General features: G+C 46.7%; 1 protein-coding gene across 1 annotated transcript in view; it reads left to right on the top strand.

Annotated features, from left to right (window-relative positions):
* The window catches only part of CRACR2B (calcium release activated channel regulator 2B), a gene marked incomplete at both ends in the record, with an annotated part of 38047 nt that extends 29543 nt beyond the window's left edge, over nt 1-8504 (top strand). Inside the window, 7 exon segments of the mRNA XM_080618705.1 lie at nt 750-1044; nt 1224-1365; nt 1589-1670; nt 4208-4322; nt 6537-6644; nt 7368-7444; nt 8420-8504. Coding sequence (XP_080474831.1) covers nt 750-1044; nt 1224-1365; nt 1589-1670; nt 4208-4322; nt 6537-6644; nt 7368-7444; nt 8420-8504 — 904 coding nt within the window.
* Nucleotides 8505-15301: the final 6797 nt, after the last annotated feature.

The following is a 15301-nucleotide window of genomic DNA, read 5'->3' as shown; positions in this document are numbered from 1 at the left end:
GATAAACATCTTTCGTGTCCAGGCTCCCTTACCTCGGCCAGCTGTGGATACAGGCCAGAGCAGAGCCAGTGCCAGGCAAAGTGACCCTGGTGTGAGCATGTTCACTGCAATTTGCACGCCTGTGGCAGGCTTCTGCTGCCTGAGCTCAGAAGGACTCCGCTGCAGTAGTGCTTGGGAGTGAAGGGCTGGTTTCCTGAAGCATGGCTGTGTGCGTTCAGCAGAGGGCAGTACCATGTCTGCACACAGCATGCAGCCTCCCAAGGGTGGTCAGCCAGCCCTTGCCCTTCTGCCTGCGGGCAAAGCCCTTTTCACTAACCTCAAAACCTTTGTTAGTTCTTTTTGTGTTATATTGGATACAAAAAACAGAGGAGGTGTTGTTGCTTCTTCAAGAAAGAAAAGAAAGTTTTTCCTTTTGCCACCTTTGTGTGCTTTGCCTTGGTTTTTTCAGTACTGGGAGGAGTGGGAGGCAAAGGAAGCTTGAAAAATTCTGAAGGTTGGAATTTTTATTCAAATTAATAAACTATATGAATACAGCACAGCTCAGGTGAGCTGCCTCTCTTTCCCTAGGAGTGCTGTTGATGCCTTAATCACAGGGACTATGGGAGTGTACATATGAGGTAGAGTTCCTGCAGCCGCTGCATATGTACTAATTGGATTGCATTGGTTGTTTTGGGAATTTGCAACCTCCTCCTCTTCCCTTCACCCCCTCCCCTCCCACCCTATTGTGGTGCCTGTGGGCTTTAATACAGACAACTGGCCTCTGAGGACCTTCCTTTCACCTTCCCGGTGGATGTGGCAGTGGAAGAACCCAACAGAAAGAACTGTAAATACTTCCCAGGCAACAGGACGTGGTTGAAAACAGGAGAAGGAGGCAGCACAAGCTTTGGAGAGAAGAGCAGAGACAAGGAGAGATGGCCACTGGCAGCAGATGTTGAGTGGTTGAAGATGACTTGGAAGGGTGATGCTGACTGTCGAAAAAATGCAGATGGATTAGATGATGCTCCCTTGCCTCCTAGAGAACAGCCTGTTGGCACCGAAACCAGGGTGAGTCTAATTACTTGGGTTGTTCCTCAGACACTTGCTATCAGGGACTTTGGGAATTTCTGACTTTCTTCCCATCTAACTTCAGCTCCATAGGTTTGTAGTGGAGGGGTCCAACACCTAAATCAAAGCACAGTCTGCAACCAGGCTTTTCAAAACTGCATCCCTTTCTTCCATTGTAGCTCCAGGCACGGGAACCAGCCAGCTGTTCCCCAGACCGCATCTTTAAAGTGGTGTTTGTAGGGAATTCTGGTGTTGGGAAGAGTTCCTTCATCCACCGTTTCTGCTATGACAGGTTTTTGGCTGAGCTCAATGCAACCATTGGTAAGTAATAGTGTTCCTGACTCATCTGGCTAAGAAGGGTGGGAAGGTCAGCCTGGACACGTGTTTTGCCTGTAATTTAGCCCACCTAAAGGTAAAGGTGATCCCTTTCCCAGTTTCAAATAAGTCTTGCAATATCCCTGAACTAAATAGCATTGAGCTTGGACATTGCCATGGCAAGCTGCTCTCTCCCCTTCCTGTCTTACGAGCATTGCTATCTTGACAGGTATCGATTACCAGGTGAAGAGTCTGGTGGTGGATAATACCCATGTTGCCTTACAGCTGTGGGATACAGCTGGACAAGAAAGGTAAGCAATTTCTGTGAGGCTGCCCTACTGCCAGGCTCAGTGCAGGAAACAGGAGGAAGGAGTGCATGCACTTCTTCTCTCTGGGAAAATTGTTAGCTTGAGAAGGACCAGAGAGGTTGCAGCAGATATTCCAGTGCTGAACCTGCAGCAAAGGTCTATTTCAGAGATTTCTAGAAGCTGTAGCTTCTGGGGCCTGGGGAGATTGCTCTAAGGACTGATGGAGAAGTAGTTTTCCATATGTCTGACCTGCATGTTGTGGCTTCGGGCAGTCTATAGTAAATCACAGTATGGTGTGGGGTTCACAGCCCCTCTAGCCCTCAAAGCTCTTCTGCATCAGCCTGTGTCTGGGAAAAGCTGTAGGAAAGGGCTGCAGATGAGGACAGAAAAGAAGGCTCTGGATAGGCATCCTATTCTCAGATTCAGTTGTACTCCTGCTGTCCCCAGCTGCTCACCACCACTTGCTATTCAGAGGGTGGAGAGAAGTGTGTGAACCTTTCCAGGTCTGATTCAGACAAAGCCAGCTTGACTTGTGGGGAAGGTGACTTGAACTACTCTGCTGTACTCTGTCACTGAGGTTATTGGCACCTTCCACTGTCCCTTCTGCTGAAAGACTGGTGGAAGTGATAATCCTTGGTGGAGGGACAGCTTGGCTTTTTGTGACAGTGAATACAAGTTCCCCATTTGAAGGCCTCTAGTTTCAAAAGCACAGGCCATCACTAGGTGTTACCAGCACTGTTGGTGAGGGCCAGAACAGTAAAGAACAAAGTAGTAAAGGACACACTTGACCCTTATCTGCTACCAGAGATGAAGGCCCACCACTGCCTTCATGTAAATTAGAATTTAGTAGGCTGAAGATGAAAAGCTATTTCAAGGGGGCCATTAACCTCAAGAGCCTGGCAAAAATAAGTACTGGATATTTTGGGCTAAATTTGTTATGTGGGCAGGCCTTCAGGAGCCAGCTAAGGTCATGGGAATACTATAACCTTAAACTGTGCCAATGGAGTAACGATGCTGTCTAGCTCAGTCAGCTAGACCATGCAGACCTGGTGGGAATGTACTGAGTGTCTGTTGAAAAGCAAACATTTCTTCCAAAATCAAGCTTCATGCTGAAGAAATTCTTTTTGAAATAACATGGTTATTTCAGTGCTGAAGCTGAGCAGTGAGGGGAGTTGTTATAACTTGAAATGTGACATTTTACTGAGGCCAGATTGCATCAGAGGCCAAATTCAAGATATTGCCCCTGCAGAAGGACCTTTAGCATAGGTCCCTGCAGCATTAGCAGGTCTTAGACATGTACTTGCAAGACAGAACTTGGCTCATTGCTGATACTGAGTAGGAGACCTGAGAAAGAAGCAAAAGGCTTTCTTATTTATAGAGAAATACCAATTACTTCCAACTGGAAGTGTCCAAATATGAATATCCTATGGAAGAAACAGAGGAACTCCTTGAAGCATGCAAGGAGAACTCTTTGGTGACTTCCCTAGGACCACTGCATGCTACATTTGATGTTTCTTCTAAAGTACCTAGCCTGTCCTGTAGCTCCAGAGATGCACCTTGCCTGCCAAAGACAGAGCCTGTGCTTTCTCAGTTGGGTAGTTGCCAGAATGTTATTGTAGTGAGAAAGAACAGGCTTCAGGTAATCATCTGAAGAGTTCAGGAGGGTCACTACTTGCTGCGGGTTTTCTTGGCTCTTAACAGAGTAGGATAGCTTGTTATCCCATGCAGGGCTGAAATACAGAGCTCTTCAGTGAGATCTCAGTACTTGTGTTGCATTTAATCCCACCAGTTTGCAATCAGTGTGATTAAACCGTGGCCCTGTCACAAACTGCTTACAGATTTTAAGGTTTGGATGTGTTTTTTGGTTGGTTGTTTCTGGGTTTTTTTTCAATTTATTCCCAAAATACAAGTCTGTGGTTCTCATTGGTACCCACAGGACAAAGTAGATGTCTGGGAACTTCTCCTGGAAATTGTGTCTAACTGCTGATTTTAAGTATGATGGCATTGCTTTATAGATTCAAAACTGGAAACAGACAGTTTTGAAAAAAACAAAACAGTATTGATGCTGAGATCTTAATTGCTGTTTTGGCAGCACCGAGGCAGACTAAGCTGCACATCTAGTTTATACTGTGGTGCAGCTTAGTCTGCAGATTCTTCCAGACTCTAGAGAAAGGTCTTGGTTTTTTTTCTCCATCCATTTCCCTTTTCATAGGCAATTACCTCTTCCTGTCTCACCTAAACTGATTCTTCCGTTTCTTTCCTTCTGACCTGCAAAGGTCTTCCTTCCTGCTTTCTCAGCACCATACATTTGGAAAGACTCCTGCCTTACCCATGGCTGTCCAGCGTGCCTCAAAGGTGCAAGGATCTGGCCTGTCTGTCACCAGTCTGTACACACCAGCCCCAGGGTGTACATCTCACACACAGGGTCTGCCGGGCCTTGCAGAGAGCCTGCACTAAATAACAGACAGTCCCATCCTGTTTCTTGTCATTAATTACACAGCCCTGGTTCTGAGGGTGCCTTTCGTTTTGTTTGGGCTCAGGTTTCGGAGCATGACCAAGCAGTACTTCCGGAAGGCGGATGGGATTCTGGTGATGTACGACATTACAGCCGAGTGCTCCTTCATGGCAGTGCGGAACTGGATGAGCAGTGTCCAGGTGAGAGCAGGGCCTTGGCTCTCTAATGCTGGTGGTGCTGCTGCTGTCTTGCTCCAGACCAGCTCCAACAATATGTCTGGGAGTGATGTTCTCCGATGCCCCAAGAGGTCCTATTAACCTTGAGAAGAATTATCAAAGCAGATGTGATGGGTACTGCCTGTGGTAGTCAGTCGGGGACCAGGGTTGTCTTGTTGAAGATATCAAAGCCAGTGATAGTCCATTAAATGAGGGAGGGCTGTTTCTATGGCAGGAGGTGGTGGGACCAGCCAAAACAATAGTGTGTGTTTGTAAGCAGCCCATGTGCATTGGCGGCATCTCCTAAATGTGGTCATGTCAGACCTGTACTCAGGCAAGGAGATCTCCTGGTGTCCAGCTTATTGTTGTGGTTTAAGCCCAGCTGGCAACCCAGAACCACACAGCCACTCGCTCACTCCCCCTCCTTCCTCCCCCTGCTCTCAGAGGGATGGGGAGGAGAATCGAAAGAATGTGACTCCCACGGGTTGAGATAAGAACAGTCCAGTAACCAAGGTATAACACAAACCACTACTGCTACCACCAATAATAATAATGATAAGGGAAATAACAAGGGGAGAGAATACAACCGCTCACTACCTGCCAACCGATACCCAGCCCGACCCAAGCAGTGATCTAACCCTTCTGGGTAACTGCCCTGAGCTTATATACTGGGCATGACATGCTGTGGTATGGAATACCTCTTTGGTTAGGTTGGGTCAGGTGTCCTGTCTCTGCTTCCTCCCGGCTTCCCCTCCTCCCTGGCAGAGCATGAGACTCACAAAGTCCTTGGTCAGAGTAAATATCACTGAGCAACAACTAAAAACATCGGTGCTATCAGCGTTGTTCCCAGGCTGAAAGTCGAAAACACAGCACTGCACCAGCTACTAACAAGGAGAAAAATGACTGCTACTGCTGAACCCAGGACACTTATGCATGGAAGGGAGAAGGCCCTGATGCGTTTAGGCTCAGACCTGCAGCATGCATGCACTCTGCTTTGAGATGGATTTCTAGATGAGACTGAAATATCAGTGATAGCTTATTTTTCTCCTTCATTTGCTTCAACTTTCAGAGTTGATTTCTTTTTGTTTTTTTTTTTTATTATTTTTAACTATGTATTAATACTGCAATCTTCTCCCCTGCTTTTTGTTTTCAAATTCTAAATAAAAGCATTCATCTGGGGCCTGTATCTGCTTGGGGAGACAAAAATGCCTGTCTGTATAATTCCAGTAAGTTGTGCGTAGGTGGCTCAGAGCTGAAGGAAAATTGTCAAGGTTGATTTTGTTTTGACTGTGCTGAGTCTCAAAACCCAAGATCTGAGTAAAATGAATAAGCATAAATTGGAGGTTTCTAATATTATTAACTTCCGCAGTCCTGCTCAGGAGGTGGGAGGGAATCCCAACAAGGACTTAGTAATTTATTTGGACTCTAAAAGATCAAAGGTTCAGATATTCAAAACTACCCAGCCTCTGAAAATCAGGCTCCTTTCAGGAGCACACAGAAAATCAAAGCACCCAAAATCTGTAACTTTTAGTAATCTCTCTTCCTTTCCCGATCTTAGTAATTATCTTGCTTCAAAGCTGGTCAGGTACTGTAAGTCATTCAGGGCAGTCAAGTTTGGACATAACTTCAAGTCCTGTTCTGCAGTCTGATGATGTTCTAGTGAGCCAGTGGAACTAGAGAGTTTTACCAAAGGTAATGGGCTCCAGGAATCCCCTAGGAATAACAGTTTCTGCAGAGACCCTATACAAGAGTTGTAGGTTATTCAGCTTACTTGGCCAGTGGATTTTCAGCAAGGGATCCTTGAATTTAGGACAGCACATCAGACAAATAGTACTGCATGTACCTACAAAAATTATTGGACTTACTAAGAAGCTCTGCCTGTACTTAAAGTCGCAAGAGCTTATGGGAAAAAACTGCTTTTCTTTAGGCTGTTATTTTCCAGAGAGGAACTTACGTCCTATCTCCGCTCTCTCAGTATCCCAGCAGTACAAAGCAAATATTTGAAATACATTCCCATAGTTTAAGCTTCCTTCCACAAATCCATGGGGCTATTTGAGGAATGGTCCTTTAATGAGCTAAAGGGCCTTATCCTGCTGCCACTGCAGGTCTTGTCTGCATCAGCTGGAACAGGCACAGATCCAAGATAGTTCCCTCCCTCAGCTGAGTCTCTGGGGTGCTTTAGTCTGTCTCTTTTTGCAGGAAGGTATTGAGGACGGAGCTGTGGTCTTTCTGCTTGGAAATAAAACGGATGCTGCTCAGAGAGAGACTCGGAGTGTGCCCAAGATGGAAGGTGAAAGGCTGGCAAAGGTGTGACTGTGTGCTCTGCTGCTCAACCTGCTCTGCGGCCTCCCTTCTGCCTGGCTGGCAGGAAACCTTTCTTGGAGCCATTTCCCAGTATGATACCTTCCCTCTCCCCTTCCACCCCATCTCTCCAATGTAAACATGTACTGAAGTTCCTCTGGTACCAGGGAGGATGAGGTGGTGCTCACCACATGGCCCTTGAGGCATGCTCATGTATCTCTTGAGGCTTGACGCCTCCTTACAGTGATGCTCAGTCTTTCTGAGGGGAGCATGCATGGCTGTTTTCCTGTTTGAGTACCCTCCTAATGCATGTTCTGCAAAATCATCCTGCCTCCTTCCTCGCTGCCTGTGTCTGCATGCCCACTGCTACCTTAGCCCCTGGGTGGGAGCAGGCAGGGTTTCAGAGGTGTTCCCCATCTTCTGGACTCCGCCACAGAAAGGTAAGGGAATCCAAGACCATGGGCAGATGTTTGCTCTCCCCAGATAACCCAGTCTTATTCTCTTCCCCCAGTATTTCCTTTTGGATACTCCGGCTGGGCCCCCAGTGCTGAAAAAGCATTTCCTTTACCTGTGGTTGGTGAGCAGTGTGTGAGCCCCAGGAGGGTGGTAACAGCCACCCTCCTGGCCTCAATTGCTCTCAGCAGAGTTCCTGGTGGTGAGGGTGGACCAGCTCCCAGGGCTGGGGGAGAGCTGGTAACCAACATGGGTGCTTGCTGTGCTCTCTGGCAGGAATACAAGGCTGTCTTCTATGAGTGCAGTGCGATGACTGGCTATAACATCACAGAGCCCATGCTGCACATGGCCAGGTCAGTGAACAGCAACGGTCACCCTGTGATATTTCCCCAGCTGTTGGTGAGTGGTGTGGGCTCTCCTGGGGAGTGGGCGAGAAGAGAGTGTTGCCAGATGTCATAAAAAATACTTGGAGCAATGTGCTCTTCCCCCTGACTTCCATGCCTGGAGAGCACCAAGTATAGGCTGGACATCATCACATGCGAAGCTTTGTCTGGCAGAGATGACTGTTCAAAGATTGGGAATTAAATTTGAATACTTTATCACAAACCCCATGTGTAGTATCCAAGATTTTAAGTAGGCGTTTTCAGTTTGAAGTCTGCATGCATTTCTGAGGGTTTTTTCTTCCTTAACTTATTAAGAATGTGATAGTTTGGTAGCAATACTTTAAAGGCAGATAAGACACTTTGTAAGGCTGAAAGAATTGTGCTGTAGGATTTTTAGTTTTTTAAAAAAAGGCAAATAGTTTTGAAAAAGCTCTTTGAAGTCTTGCAAGAAATTATCCTTTTGTTTTCTTTTATCCTTTTACCTGCTGCATCATCTCTAAGTTCACAACAGGACTCAGCTGTTCACTAACTATGATAATTTACTTACAAGCTAGGTAAATCATGTCTCCCACAGCATGTGCCTTCAGCATGCTTTAGTATGCTACTGCTGCCTGAGATGGCCCAGAGAGGTGAAACGAACAGCCTGGGATTCTGTCACTAGCATGACAGTTTGGGAATAAGGCACAGACCACCCACCTCTGTCCGGTGCTCTGACTACTAAGCCATGCTGTCCCTTCTTGTATGTGTCCAGTTTCTTTCCCTGTTCCCTGGAAATTCACGCTCATTTTCTATGTGTGGTTTATCTAGCCAAAATCCAGGGAAGCCCAGCCTTTGGGCCAGTCACTTTTCAGAATCCTAAATGTCCCTGGCTGATTGGGAGCAGTTGCCTTGGCAGGAAGAGCTCAGTAACCAGGTTGTGGTCTTGATCTGTGCTGCTTGTTCCAGGTTGCTGACAGCCCAAGAAGACAGGCAGAGGGAGAATGCCCTTCAGCTGGAAGATGTCAGCAGGAGGAAAGGGTGCTGCGCATAAGGCACATGAGTGTGTCAGCAAGCGACGTGTGCCAACACTGCTTCATGAAACTGGGGTTCCTTTCAAGCAAGCCAAATCTAATGGTATCAGCTCTGCAGAGCCTTGGGGAAGCTGAAGCTTTTCCTCATCTGGGAATTTCAAGGCACTAAATGAGACCAAAATGTGCATATGATTTGCACTGTTCCATTTCCCAGCTCTGCATGCAGCCCTGGTCTCTGGAGGCCCCTGCTTCTTTGAGGGAATTTGGCTGGTCTCGGCTAATAGCACAAACTGGGCCTTCTGTCTTGAAAGGCCACTTTCCTGTAAAAGGATGAGATTTCTTTCTGGCAAAGGAATGACCTAGCAGCGAAGAGTGGAGGACACAGTAGGTGCTGTGTTAAACAGAATTTCAGTGTAAGAATAAAGAAATTACTTTAAATTTGGGCTAGTTATAGGTAGTGATCCATCGTCTCAAAGAGCAGCATCTCCTCTTGGTCCTCTAACAGCAAAGCCCAGCTGAAAGCCTGCCATGGTAAGCAGGAAAACCTCCATCAGCTCCTGTAAGAGGTGGATCAGCCACTGTATTTACAGCAAAATTTGGTTTGACTGGCCAATATTGTAGTTAACTGCTTCCATATGTGGATATAGTATGAACTGATAAGTGAGTCATCCCAAAGGCCTTCTTCACTTTGTTACCCTAATGGAATGTTACTGCCCCTCTCGTACTGTTTACAGAACACAGAGCAGTTGCCTTGGGACTCGCAGGCGCTGGCACGTGCTGCTGATTCATAACCTGTTGCAGGAGCTGCACTGTACATACTGGGGAGGGGTAATATACAGCCTGTTTTAAGGCTTAATGCTGCCAATTTCCTCCCATTCTCTTATAATTTCCTGAGGAAACCTCCAGCAATTAGGAACTGACAGCCTTGGTACTGCAAGATCCCACCCTTGACCACAGTGCTTTCAAATGTATCTGCGGTGGAAGCACAAGGCAGTTAGCCGACTGTGTGAAGTGTACCTAGCGCAGCTTTTTCTCTTGCAGTGACTTTGTGCAATAACCTCACTTTCTTTGTGAAGTGCCTGAGAAAGAGCAGGACAACCTATTCCTGTTGGGAAGAAGGGGCCTTCTAGTCATTAAGGAGTGAGGTAAAGCAGGGTGAGAGGAGGTGAAGTCTGAGTTAGGAACTGGCCCCAAGTGTGCACCTCTCAGCATAGCTACCATATTGCCTGGGCATGAAGCTCCTGGTGTTCTCTGGGTGTGCTGCTTTCTGTTCTGTAGTTCGGTTGCTCTTAAAGCCTTGTGGGATTAAGTGAGCTTTTTTGAAATGCCCTCTTGCCTTCCTTCTTTGAGCCTGTTTCCGATGGTGACTTTGACATTTTAGGTGCAAGATGTGATACTGCAGCTGTCAGGCAGTCCCCCAACCTTGCAGCATAAGGAAGGCCTGTATTTATCCACTGTCTTTCCTCTCTTGGGATAATGTTTGAATGTTTGTTTATTGCACAGATTTCTCTGGGAATATCCCATGCAGGAAAAGTGCTCTGAGTCACCTACAGATCATCAGTGCTACAAATAGTTTCCATGGTTCCTCCCAGTGCCCATTATTCCTGATGGGAAAGAGGAAGTCTTTCTCCAGAAGAGCAGGACTCCTGATTAAAAGGAATAGCTAAAAGTAATATGCTCCTGCTCAGCCCTTACTGCCAGCTGGCTGTGTTTCATGCTGTGTTTAACTACAGTAATGCCTTTCAGAGTCTGAGAATCAGAAAGCTAGAAGAGGTCCAGAAGAAACCAGGGCAACTGTGCTGCTGGTGGAATTGCTTGTATTCGCAAGAAGTAATGTTTGGGAAGGGAAGTCCTCTGTTTTTGGAAAACACCTGTAATCTGAAAATAGACATGACTTTTTGGCTCTGTCGCCAATGTGGGTGTAAAGGAACACAGCCTTTATTACCTGCTGAATAAGTTAAACCCACTACCTGAGTTGGGGGAGCTGCTGTCAATGATTCCTCTGCACCATGCTTCAGTTTCAGGTTAATAAGTAGTGGCAATAACTAAGAAATGGCATCTTTGGTCAGGGCACATCAGTAATGCTAACGTTTACCTACCCACGGCAGAAGGATTTGCGAAGTTGCTGCAGAAGGAAGAGAGCAGTACCCAGTCTGTTAACGTGGTTTGAACACACACCTCCCACACTACATAGAGAGCACATGAAAGACAAAGGTGTGAAATACAGCTGACACACAAATACAGGCCAGGCTGTATATTAGCTTTGTCATCAGCACTGTCATATTGCATTGGCAAGAACTACCACTTTTTTTTTTTTAATGTACAACCTTAAGCATGTTTTCTTAGTGTGCAAGCAGACTACGGGCAATAAAGAAATGCTGTCTTACAAATGGTTGTGTGGAGAGATTTTTTCCCAGGCACTGCAGGATTCAGCCTCAAGAGAGTTTGCTCGTTATGGCATGACCTCCCCTTCTTGCTGCTCAGGAAATGCTGAGAAGCCTGTCAGTCATGGTATCACAGTATCACAGTATGTTAGAGATTGGAAGGGACCTCAAAAGATCATCTAGTCCAATCCCCCTGCCGGAGCAGGAACACCTGGATAAGGTTACACAGGAATGTGTCCAGGCGGGTTTTGAATGTCTCCAGAGAAGGAGACTCCACAACCCCCCTGGGCAGCCTGTTCCAGTGTTCTGTCACCCTCACTGAGAAGAAGTTTCTTCTCAAGTTTAAGTGGAACCTCTTGTGTTCCAGTTTGTACCCATTACCCCTTGTCCTATCATTGTTTGCCATTGAGAAGAGCCTGGCTCCATCCTCGTGACACTCACCCTTTATATATTTATATACAGTAGTAAGGTCACCCCTCAGTCTCCTCTTCTCCAAACTATAGAGACCCAGCTCCCTCAGCCTTTCCTCATAAGGGAGATGCTCCACTCCCTTAATCATCTTTGTCGCCCTGCGCTGGACTCTCTCCAGCAGGTCCCTGTCCTTCTTGAACTGAGGGGCCCAGAACTGGACACAATATTCCAGATGCGGTCTCACGAGGGCAGAGTAGAGGGGAAGGAGGACCTCTCTCGACCTACTGACCACCCCCCTTCTAATACACCCCAGGATGCCATTGGCCTTCATGGTGGTACCAGTGGGAGATTTGTAAGTAGGAAGGAAGAGAGTTGATCAGGAACCCATGTCTTGGAGGCAGCACAGGAGCAATTCTTCCCCAGTCTTATCTTTTTTACCTCTTTCAAGCAGCCAGAATCCAGCTGACCATGGAAGACAGAACAAGAAGGAGAAAAAGAGGAGATGTCTATAGTGTTTTCAGAGGGGGCATGCTCTCACCTTGTAGTTTTTACTGAACTAAACATCTATTTTAATAATGCCCCGTGCAACCTTTTCACTAGAGTTAGGAATCTGGTTGTTTTAAACCCTTGTGGCCTGGAATGGCTCCAGCTGGATGTTTGTGCATTATGGAACTAATTTATTTTGTACAGAATAGTTATTTATTTTTTTTTTTTAGCAGGAACAGGATGGACTCTTGTTTCAACCATGACAAAGTGACACGGACTTTGAGCAGGTTGCACTTGGGACAACAGTAAGCACCAGGGTGGGTTTCGTTGCTAGAGGGTCTGTTGTCTCTCTGCACAGTATTTAAATGTCCTGTTGGAAGACCCAGGCACAGTCTAGAGGGGCATGTTGTTAGTTTTTAAACTTGTCTGGTACCAGATCCGAACAAGACCAAACTTTCCATAATACTCTTAACTTTACTACATCTCTGTTTTTGCCAGAATCTCTCCTGCCTCTGAAGGGAAGCCCTGGGAGCAGCACCCTTTGCTGCTGGAAACTGCAGTGTAAACAGAAAGCAAACAATGGGGATATCCTGAGCTTGTCTAAGGGAAGACACAAAATAGACTCCGCCTGGGGGCTTATTCCTGTGCCTATTGGCTGCAGTCTCTTAGTGGACAGGTGACTTTTTGCGCACAATTTGTAAGGTATTTTGGTATCACAAGAAAGTACTCTTCCTAAAGCCTGGGAAGCCTTATCCTGGCACGTGCAACAGTACAGCTGTGTACACAATCAGATCTAGGGGCAAAGGCAAGCAAACCAGCTGCTCTGATAAGCAGCCATGGTCCCACAAAGCTCTGCAGGCAGGCAAAGGGACCCCACTCTGCCTTGTGTTTCACTTACCCCTTTCATGTTAATGTGCTAAGGATAAGCATAACAGGATTAGCCTGACAGCACCTCTTTTAAAAGCCAGAAGAGGCCTGAAGAGAGATCATTAAGCCATAAGGTTAGGTTTAAAGCTTTCCCACAGAATAAATGCAGGAATTGCAAAAGTTTGCTATACTGTCGTCTTCTGCCGTTTTTATTCCAGCGGCCTGAACTCCAAGGGACCATTTGCATTTACACACATTTAATCAGTTCCTGCTATGGGGATCACGCAGTCTCTCACAGATCATTTTCCGTCCTGTTGTTATAAATGTGAGTCTCAGTAAAGGGCAGAGACTGGCTATTTGAAATGAATCAATTTATTAAGCAAGCAATAGTAAGCAAAACAGCGCTGGGCGGCCGGGGAGTCTCCGCTCCGCCAACGGCGCGCACCCCCTCCCGCAGGTTCTGTCCTTTTATATCTTTTTTCCTCCGGCGTACGTGTCCTTCTTGTTCTTATCTTCGCATGTGGGGCTTGTTGCTGGAGGCTGTATTCTATCTCTCGGTGGTCGCAGGGATGAAGATAAGCTGACTTTCGGCCTAGTTTCACTCGGTGGTCGTGGGGATGAAGATAAGCTGTCTTCCTCCTGACTTTTTACCTAGTTTCAACATATCTACTCAACACATCCCAGCTTCGGGATATCTTGTTTAAACACCAGATGCCTACGGTTACAATTCTGCATAAGCAGATACAGAGCTGTTACAGTTGGTTTTCTTTAAGCAATACTCTAAAGTTTACAAAAGTGTTCTAAATTTTTACAATATAATTCTCTCAAATTGTAAGACCAGTTTGATTGAACAGACTCCATTTATCACACTGTCACCTTCTTCTGTCTGCGTTTTCATACTTTTCACTTGTTAATTCCTCAGTGCATATATATATATAGACCAAGTACTTTAACTCCAAGTACGAAATGTATCTCATAGCTCATGCTATACACCTTTAATTGCTCTGTCCGGAGATCTCCTGGGCACCAACAGACCCACATTTTGACGGCTGAGAGCTTCACTAGCTCTCTGAGCCTCCATCAGTCTGCTCATTACTTATCTGGCTGTTTATGAGTCACTCGGAAATTTCAGTTGGCACAGCTACAGTAATCCGGATCCAGTCTCTTCAGGCCTGCAAGGCATGTTTTATATGCGTATCAGGCCATGTGGTTTAATAAGGCCCTGATCCTGCAAACACAAGTGTAGCTGTGCACTTCACAGTATCACAGTATCACAGTATCACAGTATCACAGTATGTTAGAGATTGGAAGGGACCTCAAAAGATCATCTAGTCCAATCCCCCTGCCAGAGCAGGAACACCTAGATGAGGTTACACAGGAATGTGTCCAGGCGGGTTTTGAATGTCTCCAGAGAAGGAGACTCCACAACCCCCCTGGGCAGCCTGTTCCAGTGTTCCGTCACCCTCACTGAGAAGAAGTTTCTTCTCAAGTTTAAGTGGAACCTCTTGTGTTCCAGTTTGTACCCATTACCCCTTGTCCTATCATTGTTTGCCACTGAGAAGAGCCTGGCTCCATCCTCATGACACTCCCCCTTTATATATTTATATACACTAATAAGGTCCCCCCTCAGTCTCCTCTTCTCCAAACTATAGAGCCCCAGCTCCCTCAGCCTTTCCTCATAAGGGAGATGCTCCACTCCCTTAATCATCTTAGTTGCCCTGTGCTGGACTCTCTCCAGCAGGTCCCTGTCCTTCTTGAACTGAGGGGCCCAGAACTGGACACAATATTCCAGATGCGGTCTCACCAGGGCAGAGTAGAGGGGAAGGAGGACCTCTCTCGACCTACTGACCACCCCCCTTCTAATACACCCCAGGATGCCATTGGCCTTCTTGGCCACAAGGGCACAGTGTTGGCTCATGGTCATCCTGCCGTCCACTAGGACCCCCAGGTCCCTCTCCCCTACACTGCTCTCTAACAGGTCGTTCCCCAACCTGTACTGGAACCTGGGGTTGTTCCTGCCCAGATGCAGGACTCTACACTTTCCCTTGTTATATTTCATCAAGTTTCTCCCTGCCCAACTCTCCAGCCTGTCCAGGTCCCGCTGGATGGCAGCACAGCCTTCTGGCGTGTCAGCCACTCCTCCCAGCTTAGTGTCATCAGCAAACTTGCTGACAGTACACTCAATTCCCTCATCTAAATCATTGATGAATATATTAAATAATACTGGTCCCAATACTGACCCTTGAGGCACTCCACTAGATACAGGCCTCCAACTGGACTCCGCCCCATAGACTACAACTCTCTGGCTTCTATCCTTCAGCCAGTTCACAGTCCACCTCACTACCTGATCATCCAGACCACACTTCCTCAATTTAGCTATGAGGATGCTGTGGGAGACTGTGTCAAATGCTTTGCTGAAGTCAAGTCAGACCACATCCACCGCTCTGCCATCATCCATCCACTGTGTTATTTCCTCATAAAAGGCTATGAGGTTGGTCAAGCATGACTTCCCCTTGGTAAAGCCATGTTGACTGCCCCTCATAACCCTCTTATCCTTGACATGCCTTAAGATGGCACCAAGGATAAGGTGTTCCATCACTTTCCCAGGGATGGAGGTGAGGCTGACCGGTCTATAGTTACCCGGGTCCTCCTTCTTGCCCTTTTGAAGA

Source organism: Psittacula echo, assembly GCF_963264785.1.
Source record: "Psittacula echo genome assembly, chromosome: 5".
Classification (NCBI taxonomy): Eukaryota; Metazoa; Chordata; class Aves; order Psittaciformes; family Psittacidae; genus Psittacula; species Psittacula echo.
The sequence above is the reverse complement of the archived record's forward strand: the minus strand, read 5'-3'. Positions and strand labels throughout refer to the sequence as shown.